At 31.5% G+C, this 24,076-nt stretch overlaps 1 protein-coding gene across 6 annotated transcripts in view; it reads right to left on the bottom strand.

Annotated features, from left to right (window-relative positions):
* Positions 1-1,417: 1,417 nt before the first annotated feature.
* Positions 1,418-24,076, bottom strand: part of LOC139524781 (high affinity cGMP-specific 3',5'-cyclic phosphodiesterase 9A-like) — a 67,723-nt gene continuing 45,064 nt past the window's right edge. For 4 of the 6 annotated variants that reach the window (XM_071319853.1, XM_071319856.1, XM_071319855.1 and 1 more), the window contains 9 exons: positions 21,935-22,009; positions 21,049-21,135; positions 19,494-19,681; positions 17,768-17,924; positions 14,494-14,610; positions 7,421-7,525; positions 6,234-6,362; positions 5,155-5,232; positions 1,418-3,787 (listed from right to left, as the gene is read on the bottom strand). In XM_071319853.1, the coding sequence (XP_071175954.1) occupies positions 3,758-3,787; positions 5,155-5,232; positions 6,234-6,362; positions 7,421-7,525; positions 14,494-14,610; positions 17,768-17,924; positions 19,494-19,681; positions 21,049-21,135; positions 21,935-22,009 (966 nt within the window). In that variant the 3' untranslated portion in view covers positions 1,418-3,757. Of the gene's footprint in view, positions 3,788-5,154; positions 5,233-6,233; positions 6,363-7,420; positions 7,526-13,994; positions 14,109-14,493; positions 14,611-17,767; positions 17,925-19,493; positions 19,682-21,048; positions 21,136-21,934; positions 22,010-24,076 lie in introns of all 6 variants that reach the window. The other 2 variants (XM_071319854.1, XM_071319860.1) reach the window with 1 other exon arrangement.

The raw sequence follows: 24,076 nt of genomic DNA, 5'->3' as shown, positions 1-24,076 counted from the left end.
CTATACATGCATCTCCTGCAATACGAATCCATACTCTATCGGCAAAATTATAGATTAGACAACTAAACTGGTATCTAAAGATCTGAGACTGTTAGCAATATCACGTGTGAGTTGAAGTACTAACACATTGCATCGGTCAACTAATTTGTAAATATGTACTGTTAATTAAAGTCGTTCTTCCTCATAGATCAAAACAAATTTAGTGCAAGGAAGACTATGTGCATAAATCAGACCAAACTGTGTCTGTTGCCACTAATTTCAAATGCAGTCGAATCGATTAGAACAACACAGTGAATTTCTGTTTATATGACAACCATTCGTTTGATGTGTTTGAGCTTTTGATTTTGTCATTTGATTCGGGACTTTTCCTTTGAATTTTCCTCGGAGTTCAGTATTTTTGTGATTTTACTTTTTACCTATACAGTTTATGTATTATATGTAGGCTTATTATATATGATGTGTGTTAGCTATGAAGATATGAGACGATTACATCAAATTATTAAGAAAGTAATACATAGATATTTTATTTTTGTCTTGTGAAGATCAGAGACGATTACATCAAATTATTAAGAAAGTAATACATAGATATTTTATTTTTGTCTTGTGAAGATATGAGACGATTACATCAAATTATTAAGAAAGTAATACATAGATATTTTATTTTTGTCTTGTGAAGATATGAGACGATAACATTAAATTATTAAGAAAGTAATATATATATATTTTATTTTTTTCTTGTTCTAAACAGAACAATGAATTTTGATGAACAGGAACAGAGAGTCATTATCTCAAATTTTCAAGATGCAGTTACAATTTTAGTAGTTCTTAGGTCGTTCTGATTTGGAATGCAATCTTAATTATGTCTATTTTACTGTCATCAAATCCGTACTTTATCACTATCACAGTATTGCAGCATGAATCAATCTACTTTCTTGTCAGTTTCTGGTTTAATCGCCAAAAAAAGCTGATGGCACTTTTATGAAAAGAGTGGCTCATGAAGGCAAAGAATAAGACTAGTAAAAATGGCAATAAGATTCTTATCTGTAGCGATTTGTAAGTTGTATATTTTTAGCTGCCTAAGTATTCAATTTCCTATACAATTAAGGTGGTACCCAACACTTTAGCTAAAATTAATTTGGGTCGTTTAATTTTCTTAAAATTTTGACAAAGTATTTACTTTGACCCTTTTACAAAAATATAAAAATTTCAAAAAATTTGAACCAACCTTTTTATCAGAAAAATTACACTGGTTATATAGCAGTTTGACAAACACTTATTTTGATCATCGAGAAGCTTAATATTCCCTGAACAACACAACGTAATTAAAACGTTTAGCTGATTTTACAGAGTTATCTCCCTGTAGTGTTAGGTACCACCTTAAACCCACATTTAGAATTCGAAAACAATAACACAATATAAACTATTGAAAACCTTTATTTCATATAAAATTTACAAACATATAACAACTAATATAATTGAACATTTTGAACGATAAAATGTTTGGGAATCATAAAGATTAGGACGGATTATAAAAATTAAACGACATAAATTGCCATTTCTTTGGCAATTGTATATAATCCTTAAAAGAAACATGACAGACATACAGAAGTATGACAATGGGGTAGATGAAATACATTATGTACAACATGTCATAATATACTTGGCTATAAACAGTAACATTGGAAAACGACGACCATCCTATCAAACTATACGATTTGATGATGTGCAAACACTATTCGGACAATTAAAAACGGTCATGCAGAACCTCCTCGTTACCCACTGGATAATAACAATGTTAATTCTGAGAAAACTCAAAACCTATACATTTAGAAAGACTGTTACATACATTGCCAAGTAACATGTTGGACCATGAACAATAACCTCTATGTTTGTAATGTATCCCATCATACTTTCCCTAGGGTAATAATAAAAAACAAAAAAAAACGAAAACCAGCAATATGATTTGTATTCTATTTAAAATAATTTGACAGTATTCTTTGTCAGAATTTTGAACTGTGTATTCCAACCACTTTAAGTATCTGCGATTATCATTTTAATTTGATATATGCAAACGAACTGTAGTTATTTTGTCCTTCAGCCACATTAATCCTTAACCGTTTATCAACGCAGAAATAGGTGTAATTAAAATGGTTATGTGTTACATATTTGTTTTTGTTCAATTTTTTACATAAATAAGGCCGTTAGTTTTCTCGTTTGAATTGTTTTACATTGTCTTATCGGGGCCTATTATAGTTGACTATGCGGTATGGGGGTTGCTCATTGTTGAAGGCCGTACGGTGACCTAAAGTTGTTAATGTCTGTGTCATTTTGGTCTTTTGTGGATAGTTGTCTCATTGGCAATCATACCACATCTTCTTTTTTATATATTTTTTATACTTATTTTATAAATAGAAAAAAAAAACTATAACCTGAGAGGAGACAAATCTCGTTTGTGTTTTGTTTCACTTTCAGTATGTTTGTTTTTGAAGTATTAAAATAAGATCTTTGTAAAGCATTCCGACTTAGAATTTGTTTATGTTTCATACATTTATATATACATATAATTTTATAGTGAAAAATCACCTCCTTACTAATGATAAATAAAATTTTGTCTAATTGGCATCTTTTAAGTAATCATTATGAGAACAGGTACGTACCGTTGTAGAATGTAAATATAAACATAAAAATTATAAACATATTAATTATCAAACACAATTCTTGATGTACCTACTTAACATCATTAACGGACTTAATACAATATACCAAAAAGATCATATATATTATTTTGGTAGGTTGCTGGTTACATAAATACCTCAATACATAGTCATGTATAAAACCTCACTTTCAGAACCCTGAGAGAAGTTGTTTATTACAAATATATATATATTATATCCTGTTTTAAATACACATTGAACAATCTCCTTTATTTTTCTTCAATTTGTGAATATTAGCATTTATTAATTATGTAGGATTAATTTTCTAGGATTTGTACATTATTTTCCAATTCTTTTTCATGTAAAATAATTGTATTGTGACTATGTAACCATAATTATTGAAATGTACTATGAAATTGAAAAATTTCATTTGCTTATCTAAAACAATAAAAAGATTGCCATACCAAAGTTTTATATTAACATTTTGCATAAAATATCAATCGAAGTTGCTAACAAAATATCTAATTCTTTACAACTGTGCACCTTTATAACTTTATCAATTCGTGTACATCATATTCTAAGCATTTTTATATTATAAAATACTCATAACAGCGGTCTGGAGAAGCGACATCAGTAAGGCTTAAGTTAAGAAACATACTGATTAGACATAAAACTATGTCATTTGTATATAGTGATACACGTCCAACATTTGAGTGAATGTCAGGTTCGATTTTTTTCTGGTAAAAGGGTTATAGACAATTGTTAAAAATTACCTATCGCAAATTCCAGAAAATTTCAAATACGGAATTAATTTCATCGGATAACTCTGATAAAAACGTTTAGTATAAATTAGTGAATAATAAAATATATGTTGCTTCTCCAGACGACTCTGTAATGTTTTAACGTGAAATTATAGTTATAATACAATAGTGGCTCCATTCACCATAATCATTCGATTAAAATGGAACTTTATTCAAAAAAGTTTTCACAAAATCAGTAATCGTGCTTAACCTATGACAAACATATCAAGAGTCTTTGGTGAGCTTCAACCATAATGTCAATTGAATTGTAACTTCAACAACTGTCTATTGTGTTTTGAATGTTCATTTCTTTTCCTTTTCATCTAGAGCACCCTGAAATTTTATTGTTTATTGTTTTGTAAATTATACTAGATTAAACCAAAATAACACCGTATTAAGTCTAGAGTTGATATATATTTTTTCAATTTTGAATGCAGCAATTACAATCATGACAATTTAATTGTTATGAATAAAAGCCAAATATTGAAGATTTTGTCACAGAGAAAGTAAAACAATGATACAAATTCCTACCTATCCCAACTGGTTTTGTCTAAAATCAATCTGTTTTCTTGATTGTGATATCACCAAATAAGAAATATAACTAACTTTGTACTAATAATTAGCAACACGACGGGAGCACATATGAGCAGAATCTTCCGGAGCACCTGAGGTCACCATCGGCTATTGGAAAGGTTGGTGTTTTTTAGTCTAGTTTTCTATTCCAGTTTTGCAGACTACTGTTTGTATTTCATTAATTTGATTTTGTTTATGCCATGGTGCTGTCGGGTTATCCTCGACTCAGGGTTCACATTGTCCCTCTGATATCGTCTGCCATTTTTTCAGTTAGTTTTAACAATATATTGAGAATGGAAATTTGAAATGAGCAGAAAACAAACCGTTTTGTATAATTTCGTAAGAATTTATAATCTGTCATGATTGGAAATCTGAATTCAAATTGTTAACTCTAGTATTGTTTTAAACAATAAAGTAAAAGTGAAAAGTAAATAAAACAAAAGAAAATAATTTTTCCGATTTTTTCATTTTAAAATTCTAGTTTTTCATATCATTATAAATTGCAACATTCTATTAATAGCCTTACATTTGATAGTATTTATAGATAAATCCACTATCAGAAAGATCCAAATACGTTAAAAATGAAAAACTTCAACGTCAAAGTATCACAACTTTTTTTATCAATACATATTTACTGTTTTATTTAAGTATATAAACATTTTGTTCGAACGGACTATCAACCAAAGGAATGATTTTAAATAACACAATAAAACAAAAAAATATTAATTTAGCTTCCGTCTTTCAAATTTCCTGACATATAGCACTTTTTCTGAGGATCATCAAACGAGTAACATTTCGCCATTAATTGTCAACCATTTATAATGAGCATGATGAGGGGTCGTATGTTCTATGTGAAAATTTACGATTTCAGATCACTAAACTAACATAAAACTAACCAATACATAAAAACGGAAAATTACAAAAGCTCTTTAAAAAAATCTTTAACCTTAAAAAGAGTAATACGCATGAAATGATAGAAATAAATTGCAAACAATAAAAGAAAAAAAGCACAAACACATTAACAACCTATTGTTGTAGAATATATTTACAAAAAAAAAAAAAAAAAAAATGGTAATGTTAAATCATCCAGTTTTAGAAGATACACTTGATTTTGCCATCTGTTTTACCTGTTCTTTCATGCTTTCATATCGATCACGAGCTGTTCGCAATGGTTCTACCATAGTTTCATCTAAAATTGGAAATAACTGAAAAAAAAGAATGTGAACTCGTTAGGACTTGTTTATGGTTTATGTTCGAACTATACGAAGGTGTGCTCGAACACGGCTCCAATTATTATTCGAGATTTGTTAGAAAGATAATGAAATTGACACTACATTTCGTCATAATTACGTATTTGTTGACAGACAATGTGTTGGGCAATCGTCTAAATATGTGTGCGCGGTTGTATATCCTCATTCATCTGTTTATTCGTCTGATATGTAAATTTGGCGATTGTGACATTTTCTCGAGTGTCACATTTTAACTGAGTGTAAAAACGAATGCAAGTTAATGTATGAATACAAGGAGACTTTGGAGATCATGCGATTCCCTTTTTTGTGAAAAGTGTAAGTTTATAAGCTATTTTACATCCTCTTATGGTTGTGGCCTGTGATACTGGTATATCTTACATAAATACATATCGTATCACACTACAACGCACATTGTGATTTCTCAAATAATATACATAACTATCTCAAATTTCACCTGACAATCTTCTTTCTGTCTAATTTTATTACATTCTGAAGCGTACAAAAAGTCTTAAAATTTCTATTGTTAAAGTTTGACATCGGAAAACGACATATGACGTCATACTGGAGTGTGTAATAGACTTGACCAACATTTTGCGGAATTTTTAAATAAACAAATTCAGAGTGTCGAACATAAGAGAAATAGTTTTACTAACTTGTGAACATAAAATATCGTTCGATGTCAACTCTCGTTTTTTAATTCAAATAGTAATAATTTAATTTTGGATGTAACGCGTCTTCTGATTTGCTGACGTCGTTTTGTTTATCATATCATAGACACAATTTTGTCATGTGACCATAAGGTCATCAACGTTTTTTCATGATTTACGCCGGTTTAAAAAAATGGAATTTTTAATTAAATTATAAGAAATAACTAAAATATATCGTCAGTCTATTCGAAATAACATAAAAATGTGGTGCACACTGTAAAATAACCCGCTACGCGTTATTACGAGTACCTTTGATAACGTTTCGAACATAGGAATCAATACAAATTTGATAAATCCAATCTGAGCAGTTGGCTTTGTTACTTTGTCTCTATCCATAAATGGTGCTACGGGTAGTCCCTCACTTTTCTCTCTGTCAGACTAAAAATGAGATAAGGTAATGCAGAAAAATGTATGCATGCACATATACACACGAACTCACATATACCCTCATATAAATATATACATTGACATTAAGTCGAGTCTAGATATGAGAATTTAGTGTAGCAAGTATTTGTTTTTTTTCTTTCGTTATACAAACTTATGATTTGAATCGTTTAATCCTCATGATCCTAATCTTGAATTATATCCTATGTTTTTGAAATTTTTGAAATTCAAATGTGAGGTCATTTTGTGTGTCGATCTCTTCGGCTAACTCGGCTGTGACGTTTTATGTGGTGGTTTAGGTTGTTTTATGTATTCGTTTTTATTCTGTAGTTAGTCATCACTTCGGTGTTATCATGTTTATCTATTATATAGTCATTTTTTTTAAAATATACTGTTTGCAAAAGTATGAGTTATTCTAAATAATAAGGATGTTCTTATCCCAGGCAGAAAACTTTTTAGAAATTTTGGTCCTCAATGCTTTTCAACTCTGTACTTGTTTTGGCTTACAAAACTTTTTTATCTGAGCGTCACTGGTAAGTCTTGTGTAGACAAAACGCGCGTCTGGGGTATCAAATTATAAACCTGGTACATTTTGATAGCTATTCGTGTGTTTCTCTTTCCTATATGGTCTCCCATTTATATGTTTTGTAGTCCTGTCATGCATTGCTGTCATTTTAATGTCATATTTAACATTGCCATAAAAACGGGAGGTTTGGCTAGCCACCAAAAAAAAACCCAGGTTCAACCCACCATTTTTTTTCTTAAAATGTCCTGTACCAAGCCAGGAAAATGGTCATTGTTATATTGTATTTCGTTCCTGTATGTGTTACATTTTAGTGTTGTGTTTCTGTTGTGTCGTATTTCTCCTCTTATATTTGATGTGTTTCCCTCAGTTTAAGTCTGTAACCCGGATTTTTTCTCTCGATCGATTTATGAATTTTAAACAGCGGTATACTACTGTTGCCTTTATTTCATATTCAATAATGTGCATGGTAATTATTAATGCTGAGTAGAATACATTTCAAAATTATTTTATAATGATTATAGTTTACCTGATTGAAATATTCTTCTAACAAGCAATCTACCCATGGTTCTGATACTTCCATTGGTCTGACTTCATTTGAAATATCACAAGCTTTTATCAAAACCATCTTCAGCTACAATAACAAATAAGTTTTAGCAACATGTAGTTTTCTATGAAGTGAATTTCGTTAAAACAAATATGCTATTTATTTATCTGAACGAAATATTTAAACTTGAAAGAAGCATAGCTAGTTTATGCATTATTTACAATTAAATTAACAATTGAACTAGTCAGTTTAAGCAATATTATCAAAGATCATATAGTAATAAGAGTAGAAAAGTCATGCTCACATAATAGTGCAGCGGCGAAATCTGAAAAGACGCTTAGTTAAGGAGTTTAATGCACCCAAAGAACACATACCTGAATTTTTTTTAAATGAAAGAATACATATCAAAGTTATATTTTAAACATGCCGTAAGAAAATCGTATGGTCGAATTTCCGTAAAAATGGCTTTTTAGAGCGTTATGTAGTGTATAAAAAAAATTCACTGATACACTAAAATGTTAATTATTATTACAAATCACAATATTACGGCTATTTTTTCAATTGATAATGTAAGAATATATCACTGACGATAAAAATAGTCAATAATTGTTTTAAAAATATTTACCATTAACATTTTAAAAACCGTTTTACTTCAGTAGTTGTGATTAACACGATTTTCACCGGTTTCCGTTAATAACAGGATAATTATAAAACACTTCATTTGTGCTTATTTGGCATAAATATACACTTCGATATTTACTTTATACAAAACAACTTTCGTTTGTTACATTTCTTATTCGATTAACAATAAATTTTTAATTTGAATAGAACACCTCAATCTGTTACACATTTATTTAATTCCGGAATTACGGTCCGGGACGTTTATTTTTGTTTAATCCTCACTCCGTTCAGTTCTATCACTGTACAAGCCAAATGTCGATTAGCATTTCACATTGAAATTGTTTGATTAATATCAGTTTTAGGGTTTATATTTGTCTTTACACTAGTTTTATATTTGCTTTGTTGTTGATTTCATTGTTTTTTTGTTATTTTTAATACCCAGAGTGGTAATATATTGGTTTTTTATCATTGTTTACATTGTGTTAAGTAATCGTTTAAAAATTATTCCGGATCTGTTGTGAAAATTTTCCGGATAATGTCACAGTTCGGTAGTCCTTTAAAACTTCCCCCAACAAGTGCAAAGAGAGGGAAGTCTTCCTTAGATTGGCAGGAATGCATAATTTGTCAGATTAAAAGCCCGGAAAAATTATATATTTTCACTGACAAGGGCAAAGTTAGTTTTATTGAAGCTACTAAACTACGGAAAGATGAGATCTATTTGAAGATTGTAGAAGAATTGTCTTCTATAAATCATTTTTTTTTCGGAAAATATTGATGTTAGATACCATAGATCTTGTTGTAAATCTTACACCAGTAAGCAGAATCTATCTTGTTATAAACAAGATTTTAAGGAAACGGAGGAGAATATAGGTGGTGCTTGCATTTTTTTACCTGCTGCAAGAACATCTAGAATCACAACTCGATCAGAGTGGTATTCCTGTATTTTTTGTAAGAACAAAACTTACAAAAAAGATGCTAAATTGCACAAAGTGGAATCAGAAGACAGAATAAAGAATATACTTGAGGCAGCTAGAATTAATTCGGATCATGAGTCAACGGTTTTACATGAAAATTTTACTGAAAATGCCCTTTATCATTCGGCCTGTATAACTAAATATCTACTGAAAACACCCCAAAAAGTAAAAGCAGAATCTTCTGACCACGATACTGCATTTGTGAAGTTGGTATCAGAAATTAATTCAGATCTGATGGTAAAGCATAAGGCTTTTATGATGTCCAACTTGCTTGACTCCGTTTGGGTTTTGCTGCGACTTCTGTTCAGAGAAGTAATTACATTTCCAATGGAACTTCCAGAACAAATTAAACAAGCAATCCCCTTCTGGACTGGGTTTAATGGCCTAGTCTCATAATCACTTCCTTGTCGGACACTTGTTACATATGCACCAGTTGTTGACTCGAAGCCAAGCGATATGTCAACCGTTTATACAACAATGAAGAAATGTATGGACATGTCAAAAGAAGTAGGACAGGACTTTGCAATACAGACGTTTGATCAACAACTTTACGCAGTATCACAGCAAGTGAAATGGTCAATGCCGGAAGTTTTTCGATCCCATATTTTGAGGCTTGGTGGATTTAACACACTTTCTTGTTTTATAGCTTGACATTTGTATTGGCAAATTGTGGGCAGATGGAGGTCTTCGGGATCTTATGGTTGATTCTGGTGTTTATGCCGAATGCACTGTTGACCAGATGCTCATAGGGAAACAGTTTAACCGATCAGTTCGAGGTTTAACACTCGTATATGAAGCATTACGATCGTTATGGTTTGCTTCGTTTTTCAAATGGTGTGAGGAAAATGATGGTATTGATGCAATACCAAAGGATGTATGGGTGATGCTGTCTGAATGTCAAGCAAAGTTTTCAGATGAATCGGAATCTTACAAAGATGTACTTAACGAGTTAACGATTCTGTATAACACCCATGTATTACTATTAACAGTTAGATTCAGGAACTAGGGATATCTCGAGTCCCCGACATTTAAGTACTGGGATATGTTCCTGAACGCGGTTGAAGTAATGCTCCAAAACATTCGTGCAGAACGGGAGGGTTTGTGGTCATTGCATTTACATACTACTACTGATATGCTGCCATACTTCTTCATAACCAACAGAACAAATTACTCCAGATGGACCCTGGTTTATATTCTTGATATTCTTGATATCCTCTTAAAGTTCAATCAGCATTTGATTCTGGTGAATTTGCAATTCACCAAAAAAAGGGAACTTTTAACGGCATTTGGAGTGACATGGCCACCGAAAAAAAACATTATAAAAGACTCTAAAGGGCATGGGGGGATTGTTGGATTAACCCGCAAAAAATCTGCTTTGATTAGATGGACATTAACGAGACATGTTCTCGGTCATTTCGGTTCAGAAATGCGTGATAGAGCTGGTTTGTCCATAGAGAGTGATTTATCTCACGAGGAAATGAAACCAGCAGCAATGACAAGAGATAACCAACAGGTTAGTAATTTGATAGATCATATCATCAACAAAATGACAGATCCTTTTGATGTTACCTTACATCCAGTTCCTCTCATAAACATTTCAACTGGGATGCACGCATCTAAAGAAGTTCAAGATTCTTTATTGAATTCTATTAATGAGGGCACACAAAGGGTTAAATCCTTTGTTGATGGTTTTTTGTCGAATGGGCAGTCTCGAAGTTTCTATAACCCGATATCAAGATCTAAACTAAAGTCTTTCGAGGATATGACGAAAAAAACTAAACTAATGTGTCGTTCTGGTGACACAGTTAATGTGCATATCAACCCAGAGTTAGTTTTTAGGCGTGCCTTGGCTTTGGCAAATTGTCGAGAGGATGTAACAGTTGAAAAAGTTCTGTCCTATCCAATTGGCCCAATCCCAACATCCATGTTCCACGACGATGGTACAATGCGTAAGACTTGCAAGGCAGATTGAGCTCACATACTGGAACAGGATGTAGTAGTCTGTCAAATCCTTCCAATATTCTATATATCCCGAACCACCCATATAAGAGATGGCATGGCATTATTGCAATCTATCAATGCAAAAAGGTTTAAAACATTTGGTGATTTGGCTTTAGATTTTGTCCGCAATCAGGTTGCTTGCTTTCAATATGCTTCAGTGGTTGCTGACATTTTTGATAGATATGACATTCAAAATTCTATTAAAAGCTCTGAACGGGAACGTCGATCAAAGTCATTTTTCAATCCAAAAGTGTTTCAAGTAATCGAAGGAAGAATCATTCCAGACTGGAAAAAAATTCTTAGTTCAGGTGAAAACAAGCAGTCACTTATAAAGTTTCTTGGTGAATTCACTTTGCAATATATGAAAGAAAATAGTTGTCTAATGGATGGACAAAAACTGTACCTTGCTGGATCATTTCCAAATCCAGAAATAGTGAAAATAATAAGTCCCAAAGGTATATCAGAATGCAGTGAATTGTCAAATACACAAGAAGAGGCAGATACACGTATTATTCTGCATGCATTGAATGCTGACAAACTGTACAAGGAAAAGGATGTAAACGGTCGCATTATTGTAAAGTCTCCGGCTACGGACGTGCTAGTACTTTTAATACATTATTTCCCACAGATGACTCATATATCTGAATTGTGGTTTCAAACAGGAATGATCACTAGCATTAAGGATTGTCGGCGTTACATTCTTGTTCATGAGCTGTGTGGGTCGTTAAATTCAGTTTTGTGTAAAATCCTACCAGCGGCACACGCTATTACAGGATGTGATACTACATCGTCTTTATTTGGCATAGGCAAGAAATCCTTGCTAAAGGCACTAAAAGAAACGCCTGATCATTTCAATGACTTGTCCCAGATATCTTTATTAGATATAGAAGATTCGGTAGCCGTCAGTCGAAAACTCGTAACTAGGCTTTATTATCCTAAAGGAAAGTCCAAACGCTGCCATAATAATCTGAACAGTTTCCGGGTGAAATTAGCCGCATGTAAAGATTCTAGCTTGGTCCGACTCCCTCCTTGTGAAGCATCTTTCAAACAGCCCGTCCTTAGGTCTTCTTTCCAAACCAAAATCTGGATGAGTACACATATCGCCAAGTCTGCTATTGGATCGCCTCTACAGTTTGGTTGGAAAGAAGGAAAGTGTGGTCTTGAACCTGTCTTGTTTGAAGGTCAAATGTCATCCGACTTCCTTCAAGATTTGGTGTGCACATGCAAAGGAAAATCAGTTTGCAGTAAAAGTTGTGTGTGTTTTGAACAGAATTTGTCCTGTACTGCACTGTGTCAATGTCAAGCATCAGACCTTTGTAAAAACATCAATACACACCTGACAGATATAGATGATGATGATGATGATGCTTGATTACCTGACCTATCTACGTCTTAATAATGCTAATTCATATATAAACTTGTTTTGCTTTTAGTTTTTGTCCACTTTTTCTGTTGATTTAATATACGTTTAGTTTATTTTGACACTGAAGGTATTTCCGTTTTTATGATAGGACGATCGGGCATTCCTAATGTTAAAAAACGTCAAAAAAACGTTGATATGATGCTAACATATTTTATAAACCTTATATGAATACATTTTGATTGTACAACAAAAATATTAATGACAGCTTTTGTCTGCAAAAAAAAATGTAAAAAATTTACTGAAATAATCATCATGACCATTGAAACTGAAATCAATGAAATTAACTTTTATAGCCCTTTACCTGACTTTAAACTTTTGTATAGTAGCAAGTCGTCTTAAGACTTCATTTTTATGGGAAAAAAATATTACCAAAGTTCAAGGTCATTCTTGTATGGAAACTAAATGAAGTCATAAATAAACAAAATGTATCATATAACGAAAAACGTTAATTTTAACGTTAAAAATGACGTATTTAGAAAAAAAAATGATATGCCCAACAGGCTCCATATATGTTGAATGAAATATTGTCCCCTGATTGTTTAATATGTTTTATGTTCCTAAGTTTAGCCCAAAATAGACAGTAGAGACAAAATTTTGCAATATTCAATTGTTGACCTTTGACCTCAATTATGCAAAATTCCGACCACTTCTCATGCTTACGGCATCATTAATATTAAAGTCAAAAATTTTATCTTTTCAATGATATATAATTTAGCCGTGTGTTCGGTGGGTGCATTAAAAAAAATATTTTTTGATTCTACCGCTGGTCTATAAGATCATGCACATACAAGAGGAAATAACAAAACGATTACGTTGTTAAGAAAGAAACAAGATTGCAATCATTCTATATTATATTTCCAAATGGTAAAGTTTATTTTCTTATCTTTAATAAAAAAAAAACTATAGTAAGAAGCTATTCTATATACAAACTCTATACATAAAATTAATTTATGTATTAAGGTAAACGGTTCATAACTAGTTTTATAGAGACCTGCATATTTTATGTATAACAAAGGTCATAATGTTGGCAAACAAAAATCATTTTACTTCCGAAATATTTTTTGTCAGTGATGTTATTAAGAATATAAAGGTTTTTTAAGAAGTTGTTCCACATTCATTTATTTTGTTGCAAATGGCCTCAAGTTTGATCCATGATTTCAAATAAAAAATAAATATTTGACAGCCCTTTCAGTATGCTCCGTATACCTTAACACATGTGTTATTCTCTACAATTTAATTCTGAAGAACACAACGAGTTAACACTAAAATGTTAAAGACAACTGCGAAAAGTTCAAGCAAACCAAATAAAAATATGCATAATAAAAATCATAATGTTACAAGTGAACGTACATTTAAAAAAAAATCATTATAGTACAAGTAAACGCACTTTTGACATAAATCATTACGATTAAATAATATAAAAACATTGATTTAAAAAAAATGTGTGAACAAGCAAATAACAAAATTAAATAATAAATGAAATTGAGTGTTCATTAAAGCACTACAAAGTGACTATTCAATTTTTAGAAAGAGTTACCGCCACACTATGTTCTTCATTGGTAAAATCGAAATTTTCGAGTTTACTTTTAAAGGTCTCTAATATGTCTTTATGTCGTGCCATGTCTGTGGCCAGAATCAGATTAGTTATTGCCTGAAGACAAGATATACATGTAACATACAAACAGGATTAGAATGGATAATCAATTATGATGAACAGGGGATGAGAGCTTATCACAGGTTTCACAATAGTTCCATCTGCCTTGTTTTTTTATATTCCCGAATATTCAAAATAGAAATTTTTTATTCGGTAATATTAAGAACACTAGAAACCAAATAATAGAAATGTATTATTCAAACTTTCACCTTATAAAGTCTTTTCTGCTTAAAATTTAATCTTGTTGACATACACTTTTTTTTACATCTCTTTATATTTCAGAAATTCTCATTGACAACAGATGAAACTATTGTTTATGATAGCTCTAACACATGAAAACTATCCACAAGGTACCATATGTACCAATATGCAAAAGATTTACCGAGTCCATATGATCTTTCTTGCTGTAGTCGAATCCAAGCTCTAATTTTTCCTTAAACCCATCCATAATTTCACCGTGCCGCGCCATGTCAGTAGCTAATACCAACATAGTCATTCCCTATATAATAACAGTTATTGTAATTCATGAAATAAATAGAAATTGATACTGCTTTCAGACCAGAACAAATATTTTTTCTACAATTAATATAAACATACACATGCTTTTTAAGTAATTTTGAAGTTTGTTTTTATATCAATCATTATTTAATAAAACTATTTTAGACATCCTCGATTAGGACATGCTGAATAACCTGAAAATGATGCAGATTGATAACTTCAGACTGAACGAAGCATGTATTGCTTACAATATATTGTTGCATTTAACAGATAATATACACAAGAATAATTGCATAAAATGGAAACTTGCGCAGTAAAAATCTTGTCTTGCTGATAATATTTGCTTGAACTGGTTTTTGTATTTGAATACCGGTATTATATATAAACGACAAACAGCTACTGTGAAGTTCATCAAATTAACTTCTATTTATAGATTTTTATTCTATTTTGTAAATCAATATTGATGATTCTTGAATTAAAGTTTCTCTCTAAAGGCAACAGTAGTATACCGCTGTTCAAAACTCATAAATCCATGGACAAAAAAACAAAATCGGGGTAACAAAATGTTTTTGATACCGAGCCAACAATATGTTTTTGATACCAAGCCATATTCCATAAATATGTCTTTTCTCTATCTTCTTTTTTGTTTATTAATTTATTCTTATTTTTTAACTCGGGAGTTAAGTAATGATCTTAATAGATTCATAAAAAATACCAGGATTGATATTTTGTATTTACGCCAGACGCGCGTTTCGTCTACAAAAGACTCATCAGTGACACTCGAATCAAAGAGAGTAGAAGTTTAAGAGACAAAATAAAGCACGAAGTTGAAGAGCATTGAGGACCAAAAATTCCTAAAAGTTCTGATAAATACAGCTTATGTTACTGATAATATTACTGATAATTCTATTTTCACAGCTTCCGTCTAGCTTTTGAAGTTTTCACAAAAGCGCCAAAATTGTTAACATCTTCATTGAATGACAATACCTTCTATAGATAATTGACCGACACTATCTTGTTCTAATGATTTCGTTAATTTGATTTATAAAAGTACAACATTTACTTTATTTCGCTGGTATAGGAAAACCACAAAAGAATGTTCAAATGCAGTACAGATTTTCTATGAGATTGTTTGCAGACTATGACAAAATCTAATTTGTAGATCTTATTTTGCGGATTACTTTGTTGATAACAGTAGTACTATTTTTGTCTAAGTTTTTGAGGAAAATGTAATTAATAGTGTACGCCTTGGTATCCATAATAGTAGTCAGGCGTAATCGTCGGACACAATTCTAATCTAGAAAATCTTATGGAGATTGTTGCCAATGTTGATTGCAATTGGCTAAGCATTTCAAATAAAAAAGATTAATAGAAGACGGATGGACGACGTACAACAGACTGACTCACAGTGATGGAAATAGCTCAAAATGACACTCTAGCCCAGGTGAGTTTAAAATATGTTATTGATTTCGCAAGTAATTGTTGTTTTATTGATAAATAGTTAATTCTATAATTTTTAGTTCAGTCCGGATAATTGCGAAAATTTTGGCCAATTATATGTCTATAATTTATATATTCATAAACATATAAAGATTTTTCTCTAATTCTTCGTCAATTTATCCCTTTCTGCACCCATTGTATAAAAAAAAATTAATCAACGTGTGTTTCGTTTGATCTCAGTACTTCATTGTTCAAAATCTGAATATGACGTCGAATTTCTTGCTTTCTTCTGAATTTCCTATTGTGACAGCATGAAAAAAGGCGGCCATGCCTGATGACGTCACATAGAAAGAACACATCTTTTTGCAGATCATTCGAAAAGAAAGAATAAGTTTGCCTGTATAATGTTAGAAAATCATTAGAGAAACAGATTCCTCCACCAAATCCTATATTTATCCTCTCTCGACAGTTAAATTTGAAAATTTAACTGTCTCGAGTGGATTAATATCGTATTTCACTCGATGCAGTGGTAGAATCTATATATATCTACTATAATTCATTTACAAATATAACTGTATATAATGTTACTAATTCATTTGATATGAATGAAAAGTATACGTCTATGATGCAGTGCTTAAATATACAAATACATTACAGAAATTTTATGATCCAAACACCAGTCTCAATCAATAAACAGATGTCCTTACACTAATTCAAACTTGACAATTGATGAACTATTGATGTCTGCTGTTATTTAACACCAATACAAACTATATTTAGATTAAGTTCCTGAAAAGGCGCTTAATTACCTTCCCACCACTGTATAAATTCCTATTGTCGAAAAATGATCATTAGGATGTTTAGTTATAGATTAAACCAGTTTCTTAATTTACAGTCCTCATACGATAAGTGATTTTTGACAAAATTTCTGAAATCCGATATAAAATTCTTCATTTTGTCATAGATATCGCAAATGCCCATACTAATTAATTGGTTTTTTTCTCGTTTGAGCCTTCTAAAACTGACCGTTTATAGCTGACTATGCGATATGCGCTTTGCTCATTGTTGAAGACCGTACGGTGACCTATTGTTGTTAATTTGTTGTGTCATTTAGTCTCTCTTGATGAGTTGTCTCATTGACGAACCACATCTTCTTTTTATATATACAGTATAGTTTTTTTTATTGTTGACATTGAAATTTGATCACTCCCGCTAAAAATTGTCTCATTATCCACCGTGCCACGTTTCTTTTCTTTTTTTTTTAAAATAATTTGAATCCGATAAATAATTGAATAGTGTTTTTGCTTAAAAATTAAACATTGATATTTTATTTATTTTATTGATATATTATCCAAATACTAGAATGGGTTCTAACACAATCTGGTTATTGCATAATTCCCCAAATCAATTAAAAATGTGTTGTTTAACAGTGTAATATAAAGATACGAGATAATCAAATTTTTTCATACATCATAAAATTTATATACATGTTAGCCATATCGGTAATATCTTGACATCACATTTTACTTTTGAAGTTGATTGAGCTCAGTAACAAGTGAATTATCATGCTAGCACGCAAACTGTATATTCGTATCCTATTTGCATCAACTGATATGACATTTTCCCTGTTTTTGTCAAAAATTCGGCTTTATTTTCTAGTATTTAAATGTTTTTCTTTATTACATGTTTTGCGTTGTATATAAAAGAATTATACTCACAGAGCGGATTCGTTTAAATGTGTCCTTATCAACGTTCGAAAAAATATTGCATTCAGGATTAGAAAGAATCTTGAACGCTATAGCACAATGATGATTTTCTAGTGGTGAAATATCGTTATATCGAATGGCAAGCTCTGTTCGTGCATTGATCTGATACCTGAAATTATAAGAATTTTGATTTCTAAATGAAGATAACTACAAAGAATTACACACAATAGTATAATATAACATTTAAATATCCTCAAAATTTATCAGAAGTTTGTGCAGTGAAAACGTACATGATAATTATAAACGATGAAAAAGGGCCTCGAAATGATAAAACTAAGGAAGATGCAGCACTTTCATTTATCAAAAAATATTATGTATAAACGCTTCCTTTTTTCTACATTGAAAGAACCTAATGCGGTTTTCACACAGTGCCGATTACTGCTCCCGTTTGAGATCAGACAGCGATCAGACAAGAAAAGTAAAAAAGTCCGATTACTATCTTCAATGATCTGGAATGTCCTATTAATGTCTGAACGCTGTAGTAAACGTTCGTAATAGATTCCTACGGATCGGAGAGATCGGACAAGCACCCCAACAGTTAGGTGCGTCCCGTAACATTCGGGAAAACTCATCAGATTTTGTCTAGTAGGATTAAAATCGTGATTTTGTCGTGACAGAGCCTGCTGTATCGGATCAAAATCATAACAATATTCTGTGTTTTCTGAACGGTGTCATATGGAACGGGAATGATCTTGAGATATTTGAAATTGCTGATTGAGTCCAGATTGCATCCCGAATGCGAACCGTCTTTGACAAAATTGTTCCAGAACAGTCCCGTCATAACTGCGATATTCGGCAATAATATCCTAGTCTGAGTCCAGACAATTACATAACACGATACAACTGAGTCAAGACAAAGCCGTTTGCAATGCGATGCAGCAGACTGTGATATGATTAAGTTCCGACAGTACCTGATCAACCCAATTATGGCGACAATTTTCTGACGGATATCTTCCGTCAGCGTCGGTTCACTGTCTGGTCACTGTTTGATGTCTGTTGGATCGCACTCAGCAGAATCGGGACGCTGTCGGCATATATTCTGTCGTTTTTAATAATGGGGAAAGATGCATATCGATTATAATCGGATTGAGAACGGGATAATCGGGACAAGTTCGGATGGAAACGGCTGAATTTGGAAGCCTCCTGAACCATATCTGATTGTTGTCGCGATTAAATAAATGTTTGAATTAACAAGATCTTGATCAGACTTTAAAAAAATCATTATGTTTCTAACAAGGACGACAGTAAACATCGCGAATGTGCGACCCTAGCTTTACACCAATGGAAATTAATTGTCAGGCTATAAAGTGAAAATCAAAACAATATTGTTCTATACATATGTTGTCAATTCTTTTTTATTTCATGTCCTTTGATTGTAAATTACAAATTCACGTAAAAGAGGGGTGAGAAAGAAAGAATCAAAAGATTAAACTGGTTAATTTCCTTACTTTTTAAAAGATGTAAGTCAAAACTTAATAGTGTGATATTGGGAAATCAAACATTACAGAATAAATTAAAATCTTACAAATGGAAAATTGTGAAATTAACAATTAAGAAATGAACTATGGGATATTGTCAATAAATTTTTATCTGGAAACATGTATTTTCCGTCTTTTAATGAACTGTTCACAAAGTTACAAGAAGCAGCGCCACCTACAATAATTTACATGCTACTCACGTGTTGTTATATCCCGGATGATCCAAATCGTGGCATACACATGCTGTCATAAGAATTCCAAGACTTTCCCTGGATATGTGGTCCCATAAACGACAAAGGTTTATCATTCCATACATCATTTGTGTCACACAAAAAGAATGTCGGAAGTTATGGAAAGGATTGTTTCTGTAATTTTCTTGAACACAGAGCTATGAAAAAAAAAACTTTAGTTCAACTAGTAATATGCATGTACCATTGCCCTTTGATTCAGACTTCATACATTAATTAAACACTGATAACGAACTTACAATGAAAATAATTATTACGAAAAGTTTGTATATAATAACAGTTATCAATAATCGTTACAACTGACAATACTGAATCAGTAAAACAATTAACAGTCACAAACTTCCTTAAATTGATAAATTAATAGGTGAATAACGCTGCCTCAGCATTTGATGCTATATCTCGTTGAAATATCCTTAAAATCTATCTCACTCGTTTTCAATTTCACACTTATTATTCCTAACATCTCCCTTTTTATAATGTTTTTCATAAAGATATAACATAGAACCAGGTAACAGGTTGGTTTTAAAGTTTGCTTGTGTCTGTCATAACATTACAAACCGAATATCAAATCCTCATTTTTACAGTGATGTTGTTTATAAAACCCTTCATGATAAATATATCATATGAACTTATTGATTATTCGAATAAATTGGACAGTTAAAGCAACCATATTGATGATTATTATACTTTTTATTAGCACTAGGTCATGCACTGAGGGATATTTTGGTCTTGCAAAACTGCGGAAAATTGCTAAAATTTGATTTGAACAGACTTTCAGTAACTGCTAATTCTGATCGATCGATAGTTTGTGCTTGTTCCAACATGGTTTAGTCACATCTTTCATTTGAATGTCCCTAGTTAGGAGCATGATATTCAGTGGATGCTGTCTGTCCTTTTTTTGTGTTAGCCATTTGTGGCATAGATCTGATCTAGATCTGATTCGGCATGGGATTTAATCGGTAACGGAAACAGTGATCTGCAGTTGTTCACATCGTCGTCTTTCGCTCTGTTGTTGTCAGTTGTCAATCAAGTATGTGAGTTTGAGCTTATGATTTTGCCATTTGATAAGGGGATTTCCGCTTTGAATATCATTGGAGTTTGATATTTTTGTTATTTACTTACTCCTGATTTTTAAAATAGTACATTGAAGATTTTTATAATCAATTGCAGTGCTTTATAAAGGGAATTGTCGGATTGAACGATATTCCTTTTTGTATTTTGAAATTAATCTTCCAGATATCAGTAAGTATATACCCTTCCGGAGCATCTAGATAACCCCCAGTTTGTGGTGGGGTTCGTGTCGCTACGTCTTTAGTATTATATGTTGTGTCTTGTGTACTATTATTTGTCTGTTTGTCTTTTTCTTTTTTAGCCATGGCGTTGTCATTTTTTTTTCGGTCTATGAGTTTGACTGTCCCTTTAGTATCTTTCGCCCCCTTTTTATAAGAACATCAGTCCGCCGAAAATCATTCTTTCAATTGTCTTCGGTGCATAACGTACAACTTACAATCCATCGCTTAAGAGTAATTGGATTTATGCTAAACTCTGCTACTAATCCAAGTTCATGATACATGTGCTCCATCAGACTAAGCATCTGTAACAACAAATAAAACAACGCTTTTAGATCATGTCTCTCCCCTAAACAAAACAATTCTTTGCATATTTAAAGAAAAAAAACAAGAAAATAAAATTTGACTATAATTTCATAGGTTTTTGTTTTTATAAAACGATCAATTGGTGTTCTTCACTTTACTCTCTTAAAAAAAGAAACAATAAATGGAATGAATGCAAATGGCTTTTAGATTTTTAACAAGCACTTAAAAAAAAAAATGATAAAATTTACAAAGTCTGTGTTTTTCGAACGTATACAGTTAAAGCCTTTCTGACATGTATAACAGAATCTTTTCTGTGAAGATAGTATGGGTTATCTGAATATAATCAACTTTATCAATTGTAGAGCTTCCGACTATTCTTCACAACTTCAAAACATAGAGCATCGGAAATATACAATTTTATGGCATGTCAAACTGCAATAGCTGTCGAGATCTTAATGCAACACGTTGTTTGTAATGGTTGTAATGAATAATTCACATTTAAACATAAATGCTGTATTGAATGTTTAAATTATTTGTAATTACTTCATTTCTTGCAAACATCAGGAAAGAGAATTTGAGCATAGCTCTCATATATCAATTAGAAGATAGTGTGATTACAAGAGTTTTTCGATCATATCGCTTGTTCATTTTGTCATTTTGAATGTCAAATAATTTTAATTGAAAGTCGTATCGGCTGTCTGTCTAATTTATGTCATACAATCATGGTGCCAAATTGCTCTAGACAACGGTAAAATTAGATAATTTTATCTTTTGAAATTAAAAAAAAACCCACTTTACCTCATTAGGTTCCCAATGCCAGATATCAAATGTTGGCTGCTTCAGGTAGTCTGTTGTCTCATGTGATAATGTGTACTACAAAATAAAAACAAATGTTTGCATTCAGATATTGATTTATGATTTATAACTTTAGCACTCTCGAACAGCGGTATACTAATGCTGCCTTTTTTTTTCTATAATACAATGCACAATAATGTAAAGCAAATACATAATTTCTACACTGCGAAACCAAATTGTTGATGCTGCGGCTAGAGCTTGTAAAACAGTAATCTCGAAACGTTGATACATGTTAATTATACAATTCCGAGATTAACAAATTATTTGAATTCGAATATCAAATTTATAGAATACACGTTTAGATCGCAATTAAGGAAGTTCGCTACTCATTTTCAAAATAGAAAAGAATATATAGGTTCGTGTGCTTGTTCTCAAGATATTAGCCATTGGAATTTTGACGGGACAATGTTCTCTCTGGATTTTTCATAGCTAAATCATTGACAAGTTAAAGTTCTCAAAAACTAAAAAAAAATAACAAAAATTTAATAAGACTTTTATAGATGGCTCATAATTATATATGTAAAAGAATAATAAAAAGAAAAATGGGTGTTAATGGGCAAATCATTTTAAATTATTGAAATGGATAAAACAAGAGGATTCCGAAAATCTGACAGAAATTCAAATACATGACAAGGGAACATCATTAAGCCAAAAAGATTTAAAGTTTAAATGTTATTGCCCTAGAAAATTATACAGTTTAAGTAAGTCATCAACTTAAATTTCAGAAAGTAGAGTCCATTCTCGAGAACAGTGTTACAAATAGACCAAAAGGAATAGATATTTTTTCATTTTTTTTTATTTTCTTGAATAACTTATACTTGATAAAAAAAATATGTCACTCTAAAAAGTTGTTTGTTAGTAAATTATAAATTCCTCTGTGAATAACATATCATCTTGAAAAAAACCACTGTTGCTACAAAATACAATTTAAGGTCATAATATAGACTTTTTTTTAGCGAGAGTCAAGTCATTGTTATCTTTTTGTTATATATCTATAGGATATACAATTTTGAATTTCGAAAACCATTAAGATACATATATCATACATTCGATATTCCAGAACAGTTTATCATGTTCAAGAGTGAAAAATTTATAACAAATCCATAAACTATCAAATAATGGTAACCGTACGGCAAAACTTTATTCTCATAAATATATGGGACGAAACCAAAAAGTAACATCAGCTAATACAAACGGTGGGTAGAACTGTATACACATAAAAAAAATGAAATGATCCTTTAGACACAAATAAAAAACACCTGAAATGACCCATTTATACACATTTATAATTCAATAGGTAATTCACTTTGATTAAGATAATATATTAAATAAGTTATTTTATAGCTGACTATGCGGCATGGGCTTTGCTCATTGTTGAAGGCCGTACGGTGACCTATAGTTGTTAATGTCTGTTCCATTTTGGTCTCTTGTGGACAGTTGTCTCATTGGCAATCATACCACATCTTCTTTTTTTCAGTCACATATATGTTAGAATTTTACTTTGCCATTGCCAGCTTTACACAATTGTTAAAAACAAAAAAGGAAAACATGTTATGACATCCTTTTGCGAAATTTTATTCTGGTATCTTTGGTGAGTGTTTTCATTGCCATTTAAAAGAAAGCCTTGACATTACCAAATTACTAACTTAGGATTCCGGATAGTAGAAATAAGAATAATGCATTTGCCAAACAAATGACAACCTCTACTAACCAGCAAATTGTCTTAAATTGCTGATTTACTTGTTTTCTAAATTTTGAATAGATTGTTTTGTAATCAAGTCTCACGAGAGTTGACGTTACTTAATAATTATGTCTTTATGTCTGTCATTTTTTATTTTACATTTCTTCACTTATCACTTTGTTGCGTGATGTCATTTTTGTTCACTCTTTCCAACATGTATATTTCATTAGCATGAAAGCTTCTAACATCTGATAAATATAATACTATTTCCGTTACAATATTGCTATAACTTTACTTTCCGTGCTTCTAGAAGACATCTGATGGAGAATGTTAAGAATTCATGATTACAATAAAAATAACGACGTAAGGTACTCGAACAAAGGTATCTTACATAGATTCCAGGA

Source organism: Mytilus edulis, chromosome 5 (assembly GCF_963676685.1).
Source record: "Mytilus edulis chromosome 5, xbMytEdul2.2, whole genome shotgun sequence".
Taxonomy (NCBI): Eukaryota; Metazoa; Mollusca; class Bivalvia; order Mytilida; family Mytilidae; genus Mytilus; species Mytilus edulis.
The sequence above is the reverse complement of the archived record's forward strand: the minus strand, read 5'-3'. Positions and strand labels throughout refer to the sequence as shown.